Source organism: Orcinus orca, chromosome X (assembly GCF_937001465.1).
Source record: "Orcinus orca chromosome X, mOrcOrc1.1, whole genome shotgun sequence".
Taxonomy (NCBI): Eukaryota; Metazoa; Chordata; class Mammalia; order Artiodactyla; family Delphinidae; genus Orcinus; species Orcinus orca.
In genome coordinates this window covers 47789692-47813666 of record NC_064580.1, presented here as the reverse complement: position 1 = coordinate 47813666, position 23975 = coordinate 47789692, and the positions used below count along the sequence as shown (strand labels likewise).

The 23975-nt window shown below is 40.6% G+C and overlaps 1 protein-coding gene and 1 non-coding gene across 11 annotated transcripts in view; one reads left to right on the top strand and one right to left on the bottom strand.

Moving 5' to 3' along the window:
- FAM120C (family with sequence similarity 120C) overlaps window positions 1-23975 on the top strand; it is a 330565-nt gene that overhangs the window by 129028 nt on the left and 177562 nt on the right. For 3 of the 10 annotated variants that reach the window (XM_033414810.2, XM_033414809.2, XM_004284764.3), the window contains 5 exons: window positions 958-1167; window positions 2365-2566; window positions 4480-4618; window positions 5003-5060; window positions 8332-13172. The exons of 4 other annotated variants lie outside the window; for them this stretch is intronic. In XM_033414810.2, the coding sequence (XP_033270701.1) occupies window positions 958-1167; window positions 2365-2566; window positions 4480-4618; window positions 5003-5060; window positions 8332-8583 (861 nt within the window). In that variant the 3' untranslated portion in view covers window positions 8584-13172. Of the gene's footprint in view, window positions 1-957; window positions 1168-2364; window positions 2567-4479; window positions 4619-5002; window positions 5061-5268; window positions 13173-23975 lie in introns of those variants that run through there. 3 more of the 10 variants (XM_033414808.2, XM_049704588.1, XR_004479548.2) reach the window with 3 other exon arrangements.
- On the bottom strand, window positions 805-911 carry LOC117198399 (U6 spliceosomal RNA). The gene has a single exon (XR_004479556.1). It is a non-coding gene; the product is annotated as a U6 spliceosomal RNA (small nuclear RNA).

Here is a 23975-nt window from a genome sequence, read left to right as displayed (position 1 = left end):
AATGGTTTCTCAAGTGGGTGTCTTTTTAAGGTTTTAAAGCTGATTTTTTTTTCGTAATTAGTATCATCCAAACCATCTCAGGGAAACAAATGGATGGAGGCTGCTTATGCACTCAAATGTCTGTATTGAAAGGCAACATGTTCTAATTTAACTGGAATAATCAGCAAAACAGGAATAAGCAAATGTAACCAATAACAGTAATTTCTTTTTTTTTAACACCTTTATTGGAGTATAATTGCTTTACAATGGTGTGTTAGTTTCTGCTTTATAACAAAGTGAATCAGTTATGCATATACATATGTTCCCATATCTCTTCCCTCTTGCGTCTCCCTCCCTCCCACCCTCCCTATCCCACCCCTCTAGGTGGTCACAAAGCACCGAGCTGATCTCCCTGTGCTATGTGGCTGCTTCCCACTAGCTATCTATTTTACGTTTGGTAGTGTATATATGTCCATGCCACTCTCTCACTTTGTCACAGCTTACCCTTCCCCCTCCCCATATCCTCAAGTCCATTCTCTAGTAGGTCTGTGTCTTTATTCCCGTCTTGCCCCTAGGTTCTTCATGACCATTTTTTTTTCTTAGATTCCATATATATGTGTTAGCATACGGTATTTGTCTTTCTCTTTATGACTTACTTCACTCTGTATGACACACTCTAGGTCCATACACCTCACTACAAATAACTCAATTTCGTTCCTTTTTATGGCTGAGTAATATTCCATTGTATATATGTGCCACATCTTCTTTATCCATTCATCTGTTGGTGGACACTTAGGTTGTTTCCATGTCCTGGTTATTGTAAATAAAAATATGGAATGCTTCACGAATTTGGGTGTCATCCTTGTGCAGGGGCCATGCTAATCTTCTCTGTATCGTTCCAATTTTAGTATATGTGCTGCCGAAGCAAGCACTAACAGTAATTTCTTAATGGTAGTTTTTCCTCTGTGGTGGTTTCAGATTGAGAAACTGGATGCTCGAGGGATCCAGCTAGCTGCCCTCTTCATGAGTGGGGTCGACACAGCTCTGTTTGCTAATGATGCCTGTGGCCAGCCAGTCCCTTGGGAACACTGCTGCCCCTGGATTTACTTCGATGGCAAGCTGTTCCAGAGCAAGCTAATTAAAGCAGGCCGGGAGCGAGTATCCCTGGTTGAGCTCTGCGATGGCCAGGTACCACATGTTGGGCAGCTGCTAAGACTGTCTCTGATCTTCTGTGGGGATGAATGACAGAAAGCGGAAAATGAGCCAAGACATTGGGGAAGGAGGTAGCAGAAGTGGGAGAATGTGTCTGACCGTAACCTAACCTGGTCAAGGATGATCCCAAAGGCCCAGAGTCTGATATGTACATGTTACAAAATTATGTTGGGAAACGTTTTTTTTTTTTAAATGAGTTTCAAGTTTTCATATTCCTTTTTTTGCTCCAAGTTATTTCTTCCCCATGGAATACTCAGATATATGCCTTTCCCCCAATTCTTAGAATTTGATTTCCCTTATTTATAAAAACTGTAAGTCACTTTTGAAAGTGATGATATTTTTTATAAAGGAACTATTTTGGAAATAGAAGAGGGTAGTAAAGTAGATGGCAGAGTAAAAGCAGGGGATATTTTTTGCAGTAAAACCTTCGAAAAGATGAGAAAAGTCAAGGGAAAGGAGCCCTTACTTACTTCTTTGTCCATTTGTGGGATATAAGCTGAGAGACTAGAGCAGGAGGTCAGCAAACTATTAAAAAATTTTTTAATTTGAATTTTTATTCCAATAAAGCTTTTTGGAACATAGCCACATTCATTCATTTACATATTGTCCATGACTGCTTTCACACTACAGTGGCAGAGTCACGTAGTTGTGACAGAAAAAGTACGGCCTACAAAACCTATCTGGCCCTTTTCAGAACAAGTTTCCTGACCTCCGGACTAGAGGCATGGACTTATCCTGGACAGAGGTCATGGTCTCTGATCCTGGGTATGGGGGAGAAGGTTAAAAGCGTTTGTATATGTCAAGTTTTTTTCTCTCTTTTACCTTATTCTGTTACCTCCCCCTTAAAAAAATAACCTAGCCTATTGCTGGCGGTGTAATAGACAATTAGTAAATACTTCTTGTTATATTTGTCTTCCTTGACCTAGTCAAGGTGCCTCACAAGCCCTCAGTCAGAACTAGTATGATGGTAGTTTTGTGTCATGCAGAGTGGGGGCTTTGGTGCCAGACAGGCTTCCCTGAGTATGTCACCTTGAGCCATTTAACTCCAGGCCTCGATTCTTTTAGTGGGAATAGATTGTGAGACTGTACCTAGACTGCCCAATACTGTGCCTGAAACATAGGAGAAGTTCAAGAAATGGCAGCTGTTATTATTATTCCGTCCCTCATTTGAAGGCTGACCTGGCAACCAAAGTGGAGAAGATGAGACAGAGCATCCTTGAAGGAGTCAACATGAACTATCCACTGCCTTCTGCTCTACTTCCATCACCTACTTTTGTGCCTCCCATGGTGCCCTCTCTCTACCCAGTTTCGCTTTACCCTCGAGCCATGGGCCCAATGCCACCTCCCCCTCAAGGAAGGAGTCGGGGGTTTGCAGGTCAGTACCTAAGAATGAGGTGTTTGTCAAACTCAGTCTATTTCATAGTAACCCATCCAGTAATTATTGCCAGTTACAGAATCAGCAGTTTCACATATATCTTTACCTTCTGTGCTATGGTGTGGTTTGAAGAGGAGCTTACTGAGATGGAGGGGTGTAGCCTGTGGAGGAGAGCCCACTGTCTTCCCAGACCACTCTCCATAGAGGTGATTGATCCCTAAGGATTTGACTCTCACCAAACCACTCATGAAGTAACTGATGCAGAAACCAAGAGTCACTTTATTACTTTTTTTGTCAATTTATTACTTTTGAGAAGTGTAATTCATGTGAACTGGGTCTTCATGGTTGCTGGTTAGCTCACTCTCTCCCCATAGGCAGATGTGCACAGGAGCTTGCAGGAAGAGCAATGGTAGGTAAGTAAATGACCAGCGTCAGCAAACAGCCATAGCTTGATGTACCCATTTCCACTCTGAGGGTAGATCTAACACATTTCCAGAAGCATGGAGAGAAATAAGTCATAGTCTGTACCCTCCAGGGAATTGCAGTTTAGTGAAGAAAACAAATACATACACACTCACATGGATCCACACACACATGTATATACACACACGTATGTATACATTATGGTGATATCTGAGCTGTGGCTTAATGAAGAACAGACGTTCTTACTTAGGTAGGTCAGATACTGACCCTGATAATTCAAACAACTTGTCCCCTGGCGAAACAGGGTATTTTAATGGGGACATTTTAACATGAAATACCAAGTTTCTGTGATCGGTTGAGAGTGCTATGGTTGAACTGTTTGTTGTGTATTGCTCGTCACTTTAAAAATAATAAAGCTGGAAGTTGAAATTTGTCTTAAATTTAGGGTCACAAAATTCAGCATGGATGTTTAGCTCAAGGCTGTGCTTAGAGGAGCAGTGTGAGTGTCTGCTCTGTTCAATCAAGTAATGATTAAGTCTCACAAACCAGGGAGCCAGCCATTCATTCCATCCTTTGAAGGTGTCTTTATAGATGCCTGCTCTCATTCTTTGCATGTTGACTTTACTGTGTCTCAGAAGACAGCCTTAATTAAGGCCAAGTTCTTGGGAGGTCCTCACCATTGCCCCAGCTCTCACTGATGCCTAGTCTCCAGTTACTAGTGGTTCATGAGGAGCCTTCTGACTCCTTAAAGGCCACAGTAGGATCCCCAAATGCAAGTCTTTCTTGCCCTCTTAGGATTAGCTAGTCACCTAGTTCCTTAGACTCCCACTTTTATATAAATGAAGGGCTCTTTGCTAACAACCTGCTAAGTGAGTGAAGAGTTATTAATATTTGGGTTTTTTTCCACAAACTAAAATTAAAGGTTTACTAGAATTCTGTATTCTATGAAGGCTTCCTTTTGTGGCAAATTACAGAGCTGTACTGTGCTTGTGAGCTCACACACAGAGTTGAAGATTCCTGTTTTAAGGAGCTCTGCTATCTTGTCTTGAATTGGTTCTGGTTTTCAACTGTTGCTATTCTTACTTTTTAATCATAAATTACTGTTACTTTGGTTTCATTATTTTTTGTTTTGTTTGATTGTTTGGCTAATCCTCCAGTGTGTAGTGACATGTATTTGAATCAAAAGTGGTTTTGGCCTATAATTTTCCAATAGCTAGATCTTAAGACCTCATTCTCTCTCCACAAATATTGAATGCCTACTGTGTGCAGGCTCTGTAGTTGGAAAATGAATCAGGCGCACCCCACTTGCTAAAGTGGATATGTACGGATCTTCAACACCCTCTTCCAAAATTTGCTTCCACCATGACCCTTTGTTGTTATCACAGTCTTTTTATCATAGAGAAATGGAAATACACAGAGTAGGTGGGCTGTAGATCTTTTGTTCCACCTCTTATCCTACCGTGCACTTACCATTCTTCCTCTCTTCCCAGGTCTCCATCCAATCCCACCCCAAGGAGGAAAACTAGAGATTGCCGGGATGGTTGTGGGCCAGTGGGCTGGCAGCAGATCCTCCAGGGGTCATGGCTCCTTTGGCATGCAAGTGGTTTCTGTCGGTGGGCCGGGAAAGGGGTATGTATTTGAATAGGTTGGTATAAGCTAGTGTCAATCAAGGTGCTCTTGGGAAAATGCCCAGCTATTCAACCCTTCTATTAAGGTAAGAGGCATTAACTAACTTTGCATTTTTAAAGCCAGTTTTCAGTTGAGTTCAGCAAACATATAAAAATGCCCTGCCTTGATGAAAAAGTTTTTGCCCTAGAGGAGGACTTGGGACACAGGACAATTCGGTATGACATAGAAATGACAGAGATAGAGGTTTACAGTGGTAACACAGAGGAGAGGCATCTAACTTAAGAGGGTCAAACTTCCTAGAGGAGGTGAGTAGTTAACTAAGTGAAAATGGAGGTACAGGCTTTATGTGTTCCTCATGATCACTTTTCCCCCCACTTTCTAAAGGCATGGAAAAGAGCAGACTGGTAGAGGATCCAAAGGACATAAAAAAGGAAATAAACAAGTAAGTACCTTTTTGAGATGATCTAGCTTCTGTTTGATACCTCTTGTCGTTTGTTTTGTTTGTTTGTTTGTTTGTTTTTGTTTTTTTTTATTGCAAGAGATCAGGCATGGAAACCTGGGAGCTTTCATAGCTTCTCCCAGCATTTGATTTCATCCGCCTGCTCTCTAGCAGTCTAATGAGGGTTAACCTGCCCAGGCTCTTCCCACAGGGCTGCAGTGTCATCCTTTTCCCTGAGTGAGACCACAAGATAGAAACCAGGTACTGTGTCCTAAACACCTACACTTAGCATAGTATGCACTACATGCAGCCATAAAGGGACCAAAGTGAAGTTAACAGTGGGACTCCACCAGCATGCCTGAACTTCTGAGGGGCTACCAGAGATGCTTAGAAAATTGGACTTTTGCCTTTGCTGATGATGGGAGGGGAGGAGACATCGCCATTCTGCTTACTCTTAATGGTTCAGAATGATCTTAAACTCACTGGTCTTCGATAGGCATCCCCCCTTCCCCCTGTAGTGATCCAAAATCTTGTAATGGCCTCAGACTGCTGGGCTCCTCATAGTATAGTAGCTACCATTTCTTGAGTGCTTACTTTCTTCCAAGCCATCTACTAGACATTTTATATGTGGTTTCTAATCCTCACAAGGGTCACTGATTAGACCATATTGCAAGGCAATTTTATTGTCAGCCCTCAATCCCAGCTCAGCTCTCATGTATACAACCAGCCCTCATTGCATCCATGTTAACTCCCATTGTCTAATGTTTTCTCAAGGAATACAAATTTGCTTTAATGTTATTTTGAGCCCCAAATGGAACTACAATGGTAAGTCCCCCACACAAAGCATTTTGTAATGTACTCCAAAGCCAGAAAGCAGTGACTTTGGATTTTTCCAAAGCTTTTCAGCTTTTTCCAGAAGCTGCTCAGTAAGCAAAAAGGGATTGCACCAGGCAGGAAAACTAGTCACTCAGATAGTCTCCCATAAGGTAGTGCAGCCTTGATGAATTCACCATGATTCAGGGACTGATCAGTAGGCATACAGTCTGAAAAACCTGATATTTTTGGTACAATAATAGTGGATCCATCTGTAAGTGGTTGACTCACATTAACCAAGATCACAGAAATAGCTATGTGGATATGGCTAAAGGAGTGGGGGAAGGGAAGAGAAGGGAGGGGGTGAAAGATAAAGTACTGATTTACAGTGAGAAGAAATAATTATTGTAATATATTGTACACTTTTTTCCAGTCACTCATAAATACATGTATTTATTATTCCCATTTTAAACAGGAAAAAACTGAGGTTCAGAGGGATGAAGCACCTTGCCCAAAATTACCCATCAAGTTAGTATTAGAGTTGACATTCCAGCGTGAGCTGACTGATTCCAAAGCCCTGTGCTGTGCTAATTCTGAAACGGGATAACAACTCTAATTGTTAGAGATAAGATTCAGGCCTAGGCCTGGCTGACTCTTGTATGCATGCTCTTAACCATGTCTACCGGAGCTTTCTCTCTCTAAGAGCAAGCTGAAAGGGAGGCCATGGTATCAGAAGTTTGCCTGGGGGCATGGAATCAGAACAGTAACATTAGCTGGCATTGAGTTCTTACAATGTGCCAGGCACAACATGTTCTACAACATGTTCTAAGTGCTTTACATGGAGTATGTCATTGAACCCTTATAGGAACCTATGAAATAGATACTATCATTCTCTCTATTTTACAGATGGGGAAACTGAGGGAAAACAAGGGATGGTAGATGATCTTAAGTTTCTCTTAGCTAAGATTTCTGGGGGTACTGTTATCTACTCTAGAAGTAGCCCAGGGAAGGCCAGGGAAAGCCTCACGTTGACTTTGTTTTTAGCTAAGACATCTTCCCTAGACAGAGCTGCTGCTGATTGCCTTGCTGACTCTCCTTTTTCTGTTCAGTTGCCCTTTCTCCAAAATCTGAGATAATTAATTGTTGCAGCTTATTAAATCTTCTTACATTACAGTTCTGTCTTCTTGAGATTATTCCTAGGTCAGTGGAGTTTTGTGTGTTCTCAAGTTCTTCAGTCACTTACTTGTTACATTTTTATTTCTTTGTTGACTACCTCACATGGCTAATTCCATCCATTACTAGTTTCATCTTATTTCCAGGTTCTTGAGAAACACTTCACAGTTAACGCACATGTTGTGTAGGTTTTGGAGCCAAATGATGTAGCTTTGAATCTGGCTCTGCCACTTACCAGTTCTGTGACTTTGGGCAAATTACTTAACCTCTCTGTGCTCTAAATTCCTCATCTGTAAAAATGGAAGAATTGGTACCTACCTCATAGAGTTATTTTGAGTATTAAATGAGATGATATATGTAGTGTTTAACACAGAACCTGGAACATGGGAAGTGCTCAATAAATATTAATAGTTATTATTTATAATTGACCACAAATTCAACAGGTATTAGACTTCCATTATGTGTTGTGTCTTAGTGGAAAGAACAATGTCTTTGGAGTCAAACAGACTTGGATGCAAGTCTAGGCATGCCAGTGACCTTGAGCAAGTTATTTTACTTTTTCAAGCCTCATTTGTCTTTCTTATCTGTGAAACCAACATCAGAGTACCTGGCATGCCCAACCACTGTTATTATTCCTAATAATATTCATTGAGAGCCAGTACTGCACTTTCAAGGTAATACAGTTCATGGTGTTAGCATTTCAAGAGCAGTTACATTTCTGAAATTAAAAGAAAACCAGATCATTGTTTTTACTTATGAAAAATTCTATGGAATATTGCACATAGATCTTATCATTTGTTTTCTTTTCCTTTCATTTACATGTCCAATTGTCAGTATTGGACAGCGTTGCGTGGAAGTTAAGAGAGTAAACTTTAGAGGCTGACCAACCTGGAGTGCAATCCTGGCCCCACCAGTTTCTACCTGTGTCTCCTTGAGCAAGTTACTTTAATCTTTCTGAGCCTCAGCTTCCTCATCTGTAAATGGGGCATCATAATATCTACCATTTAGGGTCCCTTTTGGCATTTGAAAAAAATATATTGTAAAGCTTTGTAAACAGTAGCTCTGTCATTATTGTGTTGTCATTGCCATTGGATTTGAGTCAGATCCATTTGTTGTCACCCTAAGTTGTCCAGACAGTGTCAGAGTGTACTAGGTGTTAACAAGCTTTGGGCTTTCTGGTGTTTTTGAAGAACTGAAGCAGTTTCTGCAGGCTAGCTTATAAACGTGCTTGGGAAGGATCAGCCAGTTTGGGATTACCATTTCTACTGAATATCTCTGTTTTTGACAGAGCACTTCAGATGGAGTTTCTAAATCCCTGGAGCCTCATCAAGGTCGGTCTCGCTCACAGGTAAATGGAAACAATGGCACATTGATCAAGGAAGAGAAGAATGATCATCTTGCAGCTCCATCACAGTGTGCCTTAACCAGAGACAGCAGTGTGTGTAATAATGGTAACCGCTACTTCCCCGTGAAGAATGGTGAGAAGAGCCGCTTACGAGAGCAAAAGCTGGGAACTGTGGCACAACAGAAAGAGGAATAACAAGCAGAAGATGGCTTCAGCAGATCAGGAAGAGGGGAAAACCTATACTTTTCTGATTTTAGGCCCAAGTTAGAGGAGGACATAAAATGCTTACCCTAGTTTCATCCAGAATTTGGATGGGGTGTTCTATTATATCCATCTTTTCCCCTTCCCTGTCTTTTTCTGGGCTTCCAGACTCAGTGGTCTGCTTCTAGGGAAGCTCTGATCAAATTTGAATGGCAACAAGCATAGTTCCTGTTCTCAAATTGAATATATAGTGCCAATATTCTCTTTACGTCCCCTGGAAGCCTATTAAGGCAGTGACTATCGGATGTCATCACATAAGGCCCTATAGAGAAGTTCCAGCTTTGGTTTTCTGAGTATATGGCTTCCTAACTTGCTTTTTTCTTTATGAAATAGTAGGGCCTTCATATATAATCAGTATCCACATCTTCTAACTCTTTCTCCCCATTCACCTCTGCCAGGAGTTTATACTACCACCTCTAGCTCTGACCTGACAATCAGATAGGTAGACGTTTTCAGGGAAGTGAGGTAGTATTGGTTATTTTATTTTTTTAATTTTTTTTAAAATTTTATACACTTAAAATAACTACCAATGGCCTTTGTACTGGGGGATTCAAGTGAATCAGAAAAGTACTGGGCAGATTTTTCCTGCCTCTGAACTAATGAATTGTTTGTAAAATAGAAGATGTGGTGCAGTTCACCCACTCCCTGCTGCCCACACCCTGAAAGGGTGGAATCAATATAATGAAATTGAGTACGAAAGGGAACTCAAAAGATTGTGTATGCTTGTGTGTGTGTGTGTGTGTGTGTTTGTGTATGGATGTTTGGATAGATATATATATATGAATGCATGTATCTATATGCATACACATACCCTTTATATAAAGAGACAAATCTATTTATCTATACATATTTTATATATATATAAATATATGTGTATGTATGTATGTATATATAAATATAAATATATATATTTTGTATATATATATTTATATACATGCACACACATACATACATGATGATGTCCCAGAAGATTACTGAATTTCCCAGAAATGCTTCCACTGCTATGGAGTGGTAGGTTTCAAAAGACCACATTTTAAAATCCTTACTAAGTCAAAGCCCATCACAATTATGAGAAGATGGGCTTCTCTAAAGCAGACAAAAAGTACTTTCCAGAGATTGCCTGTTCAGAACAACAAACAGTTGGGTTGTCACAAGCCTAATCTTGAACAGAGTCCTCACATCCCGTATGGTAAAAACAGGAGGTTGGAATAGGATTGGGAAAAGTTGGGCATTTCCTTATGAAGGAGCAGCCTGGTTGGGAGAGAGAAAGGGGATGGGAGGTAATTACCGGGGCTTGCAGCCAGTTTGGAGGAAATCTCATCTGAAACTCTGGGATCAAACTGGCCTCAGGCTAGAATTTATTGTCATTAATCCCTGAAGGAGAGAGGACTAACATTGGAAAGATGGGGTAGGGAAGTGTGAGGAAATCGGCAATTTGATTTTACATACCTAGATTGTTTCGTTTGTTCATTGACATTTTGACTACTGGATCTTTTCATTTGCTTTGCAAGGAAGACTTCAGAGGACTCTGGCCCGGGCCTATAGGGGTATTCTGTAAAAGGTTCCCAGCCCCCAAGTGAGGCCAGAATCTGTCCAGGACAAAGAGGCTGTTCCCCCTTTCTGGAGATACTCTTGAGACAACCTTGCACTTCCAGTTTCCCTCCTCAACAGTATGAGAGATGGGAACATGGCTTGCAACAGATTAGCATTGTGTCTTCGTTCAGGAGTTGAGGCTTCCAGCCTCATACACTTCCTTTTGGGCTTTGTGATATTCTTGCCCAAGAAGTACCATTTCTACAGGAATACAACTGACTAGACTTCTAGCAGGGTTCTCTCTCTTTTTGAAAAACCCCATGTACCTTAACCCAGAGTAGGTCCTTGGTGATTTTTTTCCAGACAACCAGAAGGCTGTTTGCTCACTACCCACTTAACAATGAGTGTATCGTCATGAGAGACTGAAGACAGTCTCAGACTGTTTTATCCTAGTCTGGCCCAATTTAAGAGAACCCACAACTTGCAGGGGGAGGGAGGTCTAGAATAGAATGCCTTTCCCCCTGCCCAGACACTTCTTACATAAACCAAAGCAGGATGACAAGAATGCATACCCAGCCAGATATAACCAAGAACAAAGTGTACAAAAACCTCCTCTATGGAATTGGCTCCCCTAATTTGGTTCCCGCTCTTCTCCTAACCTGCCCAAACTTTCACAACATCTTGAAGGTTAGGACTTCTGTATCCAGCAAGAGAAGGATTTAGTAGCGAACCTAGATGGCTTGGAAATTTCTTTCTGGAGCCACAGAGGGAGGAGTCCTTTGGAGCTCTAAAAGTAACCAGAATCACTGAGCTGTGTTAAATTAAATAGCTAACTAGCTCCGATTTCTAATAGGAAGTACTTGGAGTAATATGGAAAGGCATTTTCTTCAGTTGCTGTTTCTGTGAATCTTGAATCTATTTGACACAATCAAGTGACAGTATTGTTAACTCTCACAGCATTAAGAAGATTTATTATTTTGTAGGCATTCACTGTGAGAAGTAAAATTGCTGCTTTGACAGGGATGATTCCAGTTTGCCAAACGGCTTGCTTTTCTCCCTTCCACACACCTCTACTTTCTCCTAGCCTGGCCCAGGATGAAACAAGTGTCTCACTTCCAACTTTGATTTTTATTTGGATTCAGGATTTTGGGTTTGTAAGGTTACAAGAAAGAACCATAAAGGGCCATGTTTTAATTTATCTGCCAAAACATACAATTTAGAAGCCAGAAAGACTAAGGTTTATTACTGGAAGATTAACTTTTTCTAATTGCAAGATTAACTTTTTCTAATTTCTTTCGAATTAGGGAACATGAGTCTGCTTTTTGCTGTGAGTACCACTTGAAGAGACTGTCATCCTTCACTTGAGGTTCAATTTCTGACTATGATGTGGCCTTTCTTGAACAAATTCATGCATCATATGGGAACCCCCAGAAATGACCCCTTTACCTTTTAGGGCCACAAGCAAAAGCACCCTGGATGTATATAGCCACTGATCCCCAAGGACTTTCAGTTCTTGATTTCTGCTGGTGTGTATTGGGGTCAGCCTATAACTCCCACCCTTATTCAGTGGCCAGTCTAGTCTGGACCAGGCCTGATAAACTTCTGCTCACTTGTATCATTTTCATTCTGAGCCAGTAGGACTTTGGGTAGACTTTATAGCCCAAGAAATGGCACTTGCTTTGGCTAGTGATATTTGATTTTTGTCTCCATCTTGATTTCCTGGCATCGTTGGCCAAGTCACATTAACTTGTTTTTAATCACTGAGAAAAACAGCCAGGTAAGGCATTAGGAAGGGTGGTTAAGGAGGGGGGTGGGGGGAGGGATGCTTATGTAGGGTAGAAAGAATGTGGAAGTAACTGTTTGGTTATAGTGATCCAGTCCGCTGGAACCTTAGAAGGCTCCTGTGGGCCTGTCTGTGCTACCCTTTCAGCCTCTAAGACTCCCCCACCCCACTTTGAAATGACAGTACAAGTAGACCACAGTTTAAAGTAGTTAGTATAATTCTACTAAGGTTTAATCATTATACTTGTTTACTTCCTGATGCATATTTCCTAAATATGCTTGGGGTTTTGGGTGGGGGTAAGTTTTCACTGTTCCACTGTGTGTCACCCAATATTTTTCTCCCTCTTGTGACTTTGGCATCTTCTTTTATTTGACTTTCCTTTTTCTTTTCCCTTGGCTTATTGCAGTAGTCTGCTGCTGCAGGTATTCCCCTATTCCCCTGTTACTGCTAATTATCTTCAGTATTATCAGAGGTTATTTTGATGTTCTAAGAAAATAACTTCATATATTTTTTTTTTACAAAATCATCTTTTCCAAGGTAAAAGCAAAATTTAAAAAATCCTATGCTAGGTTGCCCACTGCAGCTTTTGACATTGCCCTTGTACTTTTATAGATGCTCTTTTTGTCTGTGTTGGTAGTAACTAATGACTAGTGAATTTTCATGTAAATGCAACAAATTAAATATTTCAGATTTTATTAATCTCTCATAACCCTGCAAAATCTGATGACTTCATTTTAGTTACTTCCCAGAAGACACTTCCCCATCTACCTTTTATTTTATTCTATTCTGTTCTATTTTTAGAATAACATACTAGGTAAAGAAACTAACTCAAGGAGTCATTGATTTTTAGTGCTCCCTGATAAATGATGTTATTGACAAAAGTAAAATCTTTCATTGTTTTTTCCTGTGGTAGTATCTCTTCTCCTGTGCTCTTGACAGTGTGTTTAGTGGATGGATAATATGTATTTCTCTTCCAAATTCCCTGCCTTTTTGGCCCACCTCACCACAAAAGCTCCATAGTTTATTAATGTAAGTTTGAATGGATGCTTCTTAGGAGAAACTGCAGGAATTAAGGAAAGTGTTTCAGAAAGGAATGAAAATGTCTCAGGAGTTGTTCTGTGATGGAAATTGGTCTGTTGTTCTGTTAATGCTGATGGAAAGAAACTTACAGTGCTTAATAAAAGTCTATTCTTTTAGTAAAAAAAAATGTGAAATAATTTTGGGTGTGCGAAGTTTAATTTCTTCTCCCATTTCTGGACTCCTTTCGGCAAATGGGGAATATACTTGTCTCAATTCAGAAGTGTTGCACAGAGATTTAGGAGCCTATTTGTAGTTGAATATCAGGGCAAGAGAACCAGTACAAGAAAAGGAAGGGCATATTTAGCTTCCTGCTGAACTTCTTTATTTGGATGTTCTAAAGGCACCTTTGACTCGACATTTCCCAAACTGAACCCATCTTCTCCTCTGAAGCCTGCTCCTCTCCATGAGTGACACTACCTTCTACTCAGTTGTCTACACCACAAACCAACCTGGGAGTTATCCTAGATGCATGTCTTTCTTTCCATCATTTCTCAAATCCAATTTGTGACAAGATCTGTTGGTAACACTCAACCATCTTTCTCTTTCTCACATCTATCTCTTTTCTCTCCCCACTTGCTGTGGCTTAGTTCAGGCCTCCTCATGTCTCACCTAAATTGTTGCAGTTGCTCCTCTGTCTTACTCCTAACCAGCAACTGTGAGCAAATTTTGTGTCTACGTGTATGTACCTTTTCCCAGTGAAAGGGACCATACCTTTGTTAGTTACTTAAAGAAGTCTATGACCTAAGAGACGTTAAGAACCACTGCTTTAATCCACCATGCTTATCAGCTTCCAGAGGAATCTGTCCTTCTAACATGCTGCATGCCCATTTCCATGGTCCCTTCATAATCTGGCTCCTGACCACTTCTCCAGCCTCATTTCCTGCCACCCCAACTCATTCCAGCAACACTAAATCACATCCTACACACATTAAGCTATTAATATCCATTTCTTCTCATTTGCTTGTACCATTGCCTAGAATACCTCTCTCCCCTGTCTCTGGTGCAGTCTCAACTTTTTCCCCTAAGCTTCAGCTCATATCTTTGTGATTCTTTTCCAGATCTCTTACTAGGGACCCCTGTACGGACTCCCCACAGCCAGTCCCTGTAGCACTTCGCTGCATCTCTGCTAGTAGATTAAACTTGACCATCTTTGTCTTCTTGACATCTACCACCGAGCATGTACTTAGAAATGTTTGATGACTAAATCAAGGACAATTAAAACACCTTTGAAAATGTTCCCTGGTGCAAAACAGATTGTAGATTTGAGGCAGAGGATGTGTTGGTGGCAAAAACACAAGAAGATTGAATATGAAGTTTCATCACTGAATGATATGCATTTAAATGTGCTTTTAAATGGGGCTCTCAAAAAAAAGAAAAAGAGTTCTGAGTCACCTTTGAGCAATAGACTGATGCTTGGAGCAGAGTCTGAAGCCAGGACTCTAGGGCATTCTTCTTACCTTACTGCTTCTGCTGAGTGTTGCTAGCTGGTCTTGGCCTCCCTGGCTGCTCTGTGCCTTGTGTGTACAGATTACAAAAGGAAACAGCTGAACCTAAAGGCGAGCATTAGAGGTTACCGAAACTTGTAAATACTTACCCTTAAATGAAAACTATCATTTGTAAAAATTTGTTTTGTATTTGGTTCATTATGGCTATAGATGTCTTTTCCTAACCTTTGATCTTTGAGTGTTGGGACTCAGAACTTAATAGTGGGAAATCCTTAGCATTTGGCTTTTAAAAGTTACTGTTTGCTGAGGACCTATTAGGTACCATGCATAGTACTAAGCTATTGTACACTGTTTCTAAGCTTCAAACAACTCTGCAAAGTAAGTACTATCCTCACTTTACACACGAGCAAACTGGTTCAGTGGTGCCCAAGTTCACACACAGCTAATAAGTGATAAAAACCAGGGTTCTAAACCTATGTTTTGACTAAGTAGATAACTCTTATTTCTGCCTCCTCAGCATTCCTTCCTCTTTCTGGCAGCAGTTAAGTGCAGTTTTTTGTTTTTCTTTTTCCTTTGGGGAACTGCTCTTTCCAATCTTGGGGTAGGGATGGGTTGACCATCAGTCACAACATGGCTTCACCTCCCCGAGTGCAGGGATGGGTATATGACCCAAGCAGCGTCAACTGTGTTTTTTCATGGACTTAAGGGATAAAGTGACCAAGAATGAAAATATCTCTTCTAAAATCACAAGTATTAGGAATAATGTGAGCCTGGAACATTGTCTTCTATTTATTTCTTCTACAACTAGTCTTTTATTTGTGTGTGAGAAATACGAAAATTCTGTGCTCATTTATTAGGAGCAAATGCAGAAAGTCATCTATCGGGGGATTACTATGTGCCAGAAAGAGTTCTAGGCAGTTTATTTTATATATTTTAAAACATTTTCATCTTATTATTCAGTCCTTACACATTTATAATCTTCAACTCTAGAAAAGGGGAGTGTATCAGTTTGGATAGGCTAGGTTTTGCTGCTATAATAACCCCCAAATCTCACATAATAAAGGTATACTTCTTGCTCATTATGTCCAACATGTGTTGTCAGGGGATCTCTGTTCATCCGAAGCCACTTGATAACTCAGACCAGCAGAAGCCGCATCACTGAGTTGGGAAGGAATGTGACCAAAATACACACTGACTCTTAAAGCTTAAAATGTCACACATCACTTCTCTCTTTTTATTGCCCAAAGAGATGGCCCACATGGTTGCACCTAATTTCCTAGAGGTGGAAAAGTACAGTTCTACTATGTCCCTGGAAAAAGGGAGAGGTAAGTTTGGTGAGTCGCAATAATAGCATCACAGGGAGAAATGACCCATTTCTGGGTAGATTTGACTCATTGCCTTTTGGCTGGTTGCCATTACCTAACCACTTGAGTCAGTATACCTAAAATTTGTAATGGAATAGTGAAACATTCATTCCCATTCCAGTGTCATAGGGATTCTCTGCATGTGGGCTGAAGTGGATATAATCTTGTGGTAACACAAGCATTGAGTTTAGCTCCCCTAGCCCACCCTGTGGGGGTGGTTATGAGGATTAAATGACATAGTGTATGTAAAATGCCTGGCATATAATTCAGCCTCAGTAAATGTTAGCTGTTATGGGTTTGGTGGGGGTGGGAGGGTTGGTAGTAGATGAAAGACTTGTCTACGCTCCCAGTCCTGATTTCCTCATAACACATTTCTTCCTAGCCTGTAATCTGGCATCAGCCCTTCCCATTTGAATGTGGCTGCTTCCAAAGGCGACTAGTGTGCTCCCAGTCACCAAGTCCAGGGTTTTCATACAGGCATCTTGCTGAGGACTTCCACAGTAATTGACACTGAAACACAACCCATTTCCTGAAATTCTCTGGCTTCCCTGACATTTCTCTGCTATTTCTCTTTCCTTTTTTGACTACTTAAAAAAATTATGCACTATTTGATAAACACAAAAGGATACATGTAACATATGTTAATGAAATTCAATAATAAAATGAACACTCATGAGTCCACTGCCCAACCTAAGAACTATTCCATCTCTCTGCCTTCCCCAGAGGTAACCGGTATCTTGACTTTTAGTTTTCATTCCCTTGGTTTCTTTTTAAATAGTTACATCACATATGTAATTATTCCTAAACAATATATTGTTAGGTTGTACTTGCTTTATAATTTTATAAAAATGTTATTTTTATGTAGTGTTCTGCAACTTCCTTTTCTCACCCAACTTTTTTTTCCTCTAAGACTCAAACACATTACTGCTGTAGCTGTAGTTAATTTGTTTTCACTTCTGTATAGTATTCCATTGTGTGAATATACTACAATTTATCTACCCATTCTCTGTCCAATGGAAATATGGCTTATTTCCATTAATGTTGCCGTGTATGCTTGTGCACATGTCTCCTGCTGGGACCGAAGGCATGCAAATGCTCACTTTTACAAGATAGTGACAAAATTACTTTTAGAAGTAGTATTAAATGGGAATAATAATGCCTGCTTTACCTCCCTTATAGGTAGTTGTGAGAGTTACACAAGCTAGTGGATGTGAAAACACTTTCAATACCTTAAGAAGACACAGTTGACATGCTGGTTTTGAGTCCAAGCTCAAACTCCTAAAAGTTGCCTCATGTGCGTACTGGTTTCAAGGACCAAAAAGACAAGGCTGTTCTGTGTCAATTTAAAGTATTCCTAGAATTTTCTCATGACAAAGGCTAGATTCTTGGATTCTGAAGCAGATGTCTATTTGTTTTCCTACGTGACCAGCAGCCTTTCCTCATTTCTTCCAGTAACAGCACCTCAATTTTCCGAGGAACTACCTCTATTCCATTTTTGGAAGTGTCCTCAAGTGCCCTGCTCTCCCTAGCCAGCTCAGTGGGGTTTATTACTATTGTCATGGCTTTGTTTGTTTGCTTGCTTGCTGTATTTTGCTTGCTTTTTAAAGACTCCTTTTACTTCTGATAAGTCCAGCATGATAAATTGATTACAAAAATGGCCATAGTTGTTCACATCTCCCTGTATCTACACCTTTTGCAGCTCTTCCCATTAAGAGATGGCATCTGTTTCTCCACCCTTCAAATCTAGACTAGTCTTATGTTTTGCTTTGATCAATAGACTGTTGCAGAAGTGATATTATGTCAGTTCTAAGCCTTGCGTGCTTCTGCTCACTCTCTTGGACCCCTGGAATTACCATGGGAATGAGCCTGGACTAGCCTTCTGGAGGATGAGAGACCCATTTGTCTAGCTATATCCAGCCAGACCAGCTTAGACCTGTCAGCCACCAACCAACCCACCAGCAGACCACAGATACATGAATGAGCCCAGCCAAGATCAGCCTAGCCTAGTGCAGATCAACAGAGCACCAAGACTCATGAGCAACAATAAATGGTTTGGTTTCAAGCTACTGAGTTGTGAGTTGGTTTATTATGCAGCAGTTGCTAACTCACACATCCAGCAATACAATAAAAATTATTTTTTATGCAGGATCTAGTTGTTCTTTAGTAGGAAAGCCCTTCAGGATATTTAGTCTTCTGTACTGCCTCTCCAACTACTTTTTCATTTCCTTCTTAGCATGTCTCTTAAGATTAGCATTTCTCAGAGTTTCTGTTTTCAGCCATCTTCTCACTATTCTTTCTCCCTGTTCAGTTTCATCCTATCCCATGGTCTCAGCTCTTACCTTTATACAGATGAGTCTCAAATCTACCTCTATGTGAACTTTACTGAGCAGAGTCAGAGTTCAAATGATCTGCTGGACAAGTCCACATAATACTCTCCCAGAAAAATCATAACTCAATATGTTTAAATGTGAAGTCTTACACTCCTTCATTGTTTCCTGTACTTCCTCCTCCTCCAGCTTGATTCCTCTATCTCTGGTTAATGTCACTACTATCTTTGCATCACCCAGACCAAAAACCTCATCACCTCAGACTCTCCTCTTTCCATATGCCCAATCATTCTGCAGTGTCTCATATCTGTCCCTTCCTCTCCATCTTCATGGTCCCTCCTCTTCCTTCTTTTTCCTCCTTTCCTCTTTCTTTGTTCTTGCTATCAAAGTGTGATCAGTAGTCCAGCAACATTAGCATCACTTGAGAGCTTATTAGAAATGCAGAATATTGGGCCCCACCTAAGATCTATTCAATCAGAATCTGCATTTTAACAAGATCCCTAGGTAATTCATATGCACATTAAAGTATAATTAGTAGCTCCCCAGTTAAGTCTCAATCTGGATAGGTATAAGTCCTCACCAGTTTATAACCTATGCACCATGTTAGTGGTGCTCAAGCCTAGCTGCACATCAGAATACCTGAGAAGTCTTTAATTTTCCATTCACCTTTTCATGATTTAATCTTTTAAAAAATAACATAACATTTATTAGTTTCTTCAATACAGAAACACAAAGAGGGAAATTAAAATTGGCCTATGCCTTGCCCAGATAACTCCAAATGACATTTTCTTTTTTGAAAAAAAGGAAAGTTTACCTAAGGTTAGGCAACTCAAACAGAATAAAAATATACAAAATGAAGACTGAAGAACTTCTAGCACCACCTCAATTTCAACTCCTTTCCTCAAATATAGCCATTCTTAATCAAAATTAGCCTTCCAGGAAACAATTAAGCATATACCTGCATATCTGTTTATTTATTCTTTTGTTTAAAAAGTATGAATTACTCCCTTTTAATCATCATGATTTTTATATTTAATATATCTTAGAGATATTTTTCTATGAGCATGCACAGAATATTTCATAATTTTCAACACTACATAGTGTCCATTAGATGGATGATTCCATCAGATGTATCAATTCCCTATTGACAAGTACTTTGAGGTCCAGATTTTTTTTAAACATCTTTATTGGAGTATAATTGCTGTATAATTGCTTTACAATGTTGTGTTAGTTTCTGCTGTATTAGTGAGGTGGATGGACCTCTGTCTGATCTGTCATACAGCATGAAGTAAGTCAGAAAGAGCAAAATAAATACCGTATGCTAACACATATATATGGAATCTAAAAAAAAAGAAAAGGTTCTGATGAACCTAGGGACAGGACAGGAATAAAGACGCAGAGGTAGAGGATGGACTGGAGGACACAGGGAGGGAGAAGTGTAAGCTGGGATGAAGTGAGAGTATAGCATTGACAAGTACTTTGATTGCTTCCAGTTTTAGCTATTACAAACGGTGCTGCAATGATCATCCCTGGGCATATATTTTGGTAAACTTCTGCAAGTATATCCATAGGGTAAATTTTTAGTACGAGATTGCTGAGTATATTGGTTAGGGCGCTTTTGGTTACAAGTAGCAAAACACAACTCCAGCGGTAGGGTGAGCTAGAGCTACCCAGTTTCTTTAAGTCTCTCTGCTGTACAGTCCCTACTTTATCCAACTGGTTTTCCAAGTGTGGTCCCTGGACCAGCAGCATCAATATCACCTGGGAACTTCTTGGAAAAGGAATTTTTTTTTTTGCGGTACGCGGGCCTCTCACTGTTGTGGCCTCTCCTGTTGCGGAGCACAGGCTCCGGACACACAGGCTCAGCGGCCATGGCTCATGGGCCGAGCCACTCCGCGGCATGTGGGCACGAACCCGTGTCCCCTGCATCAGCAGGTGTACCCTCAACCACTGTGCCACCAGGGAAGCCCTGGAAAAGGAAATTTTTGGTCCCTACTGTAGACCTGCAGAATCTGAAACTCTGGGAGTAGAGATCAGCAATCTACGTTTTAATAGATTAGGTGATTATGATGCACACTGAAGGCTGAGAACCAGTGCTTTAGCCAAGGTGGCCACGAGATGGCTGCCAGTGGCAATGGAGGCTTTGAATCTCTTCCTTTAAGTCCAGCAGAGAAGAGAAAACTCTGACCCAACATTCCCAGTGAGCAGGACTTCCAAGGTTCTCCCTCATTGGCTTGCTTAGGTCACAAGTCCTCCCCTGAACTAATGATGTCTGTGGTCAGAAGAACTGGGAGTAAGATCTGTTTATCCCAAAATACATGGGCTATGAGTGGGAAGAAGAGATATACAAATAAAAATCTACAAATTGTTGGGAAGGAAAAAGTGGGAAATGATAGCTGAGGAGGCACTAGCAAGCCCACAACGTTCAAAGAATATGTGCGTGTTCTATTTTGATATATATTGCCAAATTATAAATGAAAAAAGTTGTACCAACTTCAGTCCCACCAACAGCATATGAAAGTATCTAGTATTTCTTCATACCCTCACTTGTTCTACGTACAATCAAACTTTAAACATTTCCCAATCTGATAGGTCAAGATGGTATTTTATTGTTTTGATTTAAATGCCTTTACTCATGGATGAGATTGAACATCTTTTCAAATCTCTATTGATATGTGTATGTCTTTCTCTGTAAATTACTTGCTTATTCTTTAGCTCATTTTACTATCGGGTTTTGTCTCTTTCATGTTAATTCTTCTGAACTCATTATAAATTAAAGAAATTAGCCTTTTATCATATATGATGAAAATATGTTTTCCCAGCTTTGCTGATTTTTTTTTTTTTTTTTTTTTTTTTGCGGTACGCGGGCCTCTCACCGCTGTGGCCTTTCCCGCTGCGGAGCACAGGCTCCAGACGCGCAGGCTCAGCGGCCATGGCCCACGGGCCCAGCCGCTCCGCGGCACGTGGGATCTTCACGGACCGGGGCACGAACCCGTGTCCCCTGCATCGGCAGACGGACTCCCAACCACTGCGCTACCAGGAAAGCCCTTTGCTGATCTTTTGAATTTGTTTATGGTATTTTTTTACCTCACAAAGTTTTAACTTTTATGGAGTGAAATTCATCAGTATCTTTATTTACTGGCATCTGGGATTGAGATTCTGCTTCAAAAGGGCCTTCCCCCATGTCCACCTTTCCAGGTGAACATTGATATCATTTGTCAAGTCTGTAAAACTTTTAAAAATTAAGGATGCTGGGCCTCCACTCCAGAGCTAATAAAGCAGAGTTTGTAAATGTGACACTCTATACTGAGTTGAATAGTGTCCCCCCCAAAATTCATGTCCACCCAGAGCCTGTGATTGTGACCTTACTTGGAAATATGGTCTTTGTATGTTAAAATGAAGTCATATTACATTAGGGTGGACCTTAGCCCAATGACTGGGGTCCTTATAAGAAGAGAGAAATTCAGGCACACACATGTGATGATGGAGGCAGAGTGATACACCTACAAGTCAAGGAATGTCAAGGATTGCAACCACCAGAAGCTAGAAAGAGACAAAGAAGGATGCTTTGCTAGGGCTTTCAGAGTGAGCATGGCCTGCCAATACCACTTCTAGCCTCCAGAACTGTGAGACAATACCTTTCTGTTTTAAGCCACCCAGTTTGTGGTACTTTGTTATCTATATCTAAATTAAAATTAAATCTAAATTTAAAAAAAATCTCCAAGTGTGATTCCAATACACCACAGGTTGAGAACCACTGGACTGAATAATAATCATAACCATCCTCGACTCAGTAATAATGCTCCTTTAGAAGAGCAAGTCCTGGTGTTGAGACAATCAGCTATCCTTTTGGAAAAAAATGAAGTTATCCTTACATCATATCAAATTCACTATAATAAACTCTAAATGTATTCTAGAAGCTGGGGACAAGACAAAATCCCTACTTTCATGGAGTTTCCAATCTAAGGAGAGACAGACCGTGAACATATAAACAAATAAGTTGGGTAACTTCAGTAAGAGGTGATCTATGAAGAAAATAAGTCAAGGTAATGAACTGGGGCACATCTTTTTTTGTTTTTGTTTGTTTTATTTTGGCTGTGTTGGGTCTCAGTTGCGGCACACGGGATCTTCGTTGCGGCATGCAGGATCTTTTTAGTTGCAGCATGCGGGATCTTTTTAGTTGTGGCATGCATGCGGGATCTAGTTCCCTGACCAGGGATTGAACCTGGGCCCCCTGCATTGGGAGTGCAGAGTTCTACCCACGGGACCACCAGGGAAGTCCCAAACTAGAGCACATCTTAATGTAGAGAGGGTGGTTAATTTAGTTAAGGTGGTCAGGGAAGGCCTTTTGGAAGAAGTAATATTTGAGCTGACTCTGAAGGTGTCAGCCATAGGAAGATCTGGGGGAAAAGAGTTCCAGATAGGAGAAATGTAAACGTTGAGAAGGAAATGAGTTTAAGGTAGGTTAAAGACCTAAATGGAAAGCACTGTAACAGAATGAGAAAAAAAGATAATATGGTTGTTGCCTTGTATAAAAAAGGTCTTCCAAAACAATAAACAAAAAAGAAAAGCCATAGAAGAAAAGATTGATGTAAATATATCAAGTGGCTATACAAACATTCTGTATGATAACTCCTGTATGCTAACACAAACCATAAACATGTTACATACTGTGGGAAAATATCAGCAATATATATAATAGACAAAGGGTTAATATCCAGAAATATAAATGACTCCTACAACTTAATATGGAGAAAATAAATAAACCTGTAAGAAAAACTAGGCAAAGGTTACAGAAAGTTCACAGAGGATGGGCCAATACACATCATATAAAAAGACATTCAACTGCACTAGTGAGGGAAAATGCAGAGTTAAAAACAAACACGAGTTACCATTTTTTTTCTCCATCAGATTGGCAAAGAGTTTAAAGGTCAGAGTCTTAGGAAATGTGAAAATACACTGCTGATGGGAGTGAAAACTGGCACAATGCTTTTGAAAGGCAATTTGGCAGTATGCAATTAAGATTGAAAGTGGCCCAGCAACTCACTTGTGAGTGTCCCCCTACAGAAACATGCCTGTACACAAGGAGGCCCCTACTGGTATGTTCACTGTAGCTCTGTATTACTGAAAAATAAAACCACTTTATTTTTTTTTATTTATTATTTTTTTTTGCGGTACGTGGGCCTCTCACTGTTGTGGCCTCTCCCGTTGCGGAGCACAGGCTCCGAACGTGCAGGCTCAGCGGCCATGGCTCATGGGCCTAGCCGCTCCGCGGCATGTGGGATCTTCCTGGACTGGGGCACGAACCCGCGTCCCCTACATCGGCAGGCGGACTCGCAACCACTGCGTCACCAGGGAAGCCCTAAAGCCACTTTAAATATCCATCAGGGGAGTGGAGAAATAAATCAAGACCCATCCAAATTATGGAATTCCCTGAACAGGAATTCAAAAAAGAACAAGGTTGATTTCCTTGCAGAAAGATCTCCAAGATGTTGCCAAGTGAAGAAAGTAATTGGCCAAATGATATTGGACAGTATCATCCTGTTCACGTGAAAATGATAGATATCCACACTAACCTCCATTTTTCTGTGTTGACATCTTATCTCTACCCACCCTCATCCCCTACTCCCAGTGGAAAGGAGTTTGTTTAGAGCAGTAAGGCTGTTTGAGTGGCTACAATCCCTTCAAATCATCTCACGATTACCATCCAGCAGGAGTGGGAGCCTGCTACATAATTTGTAGGGCCCAGTGCAAAATGAAAATGGAGGGTTCCCTGTTCAAAAACCAGGGGAGA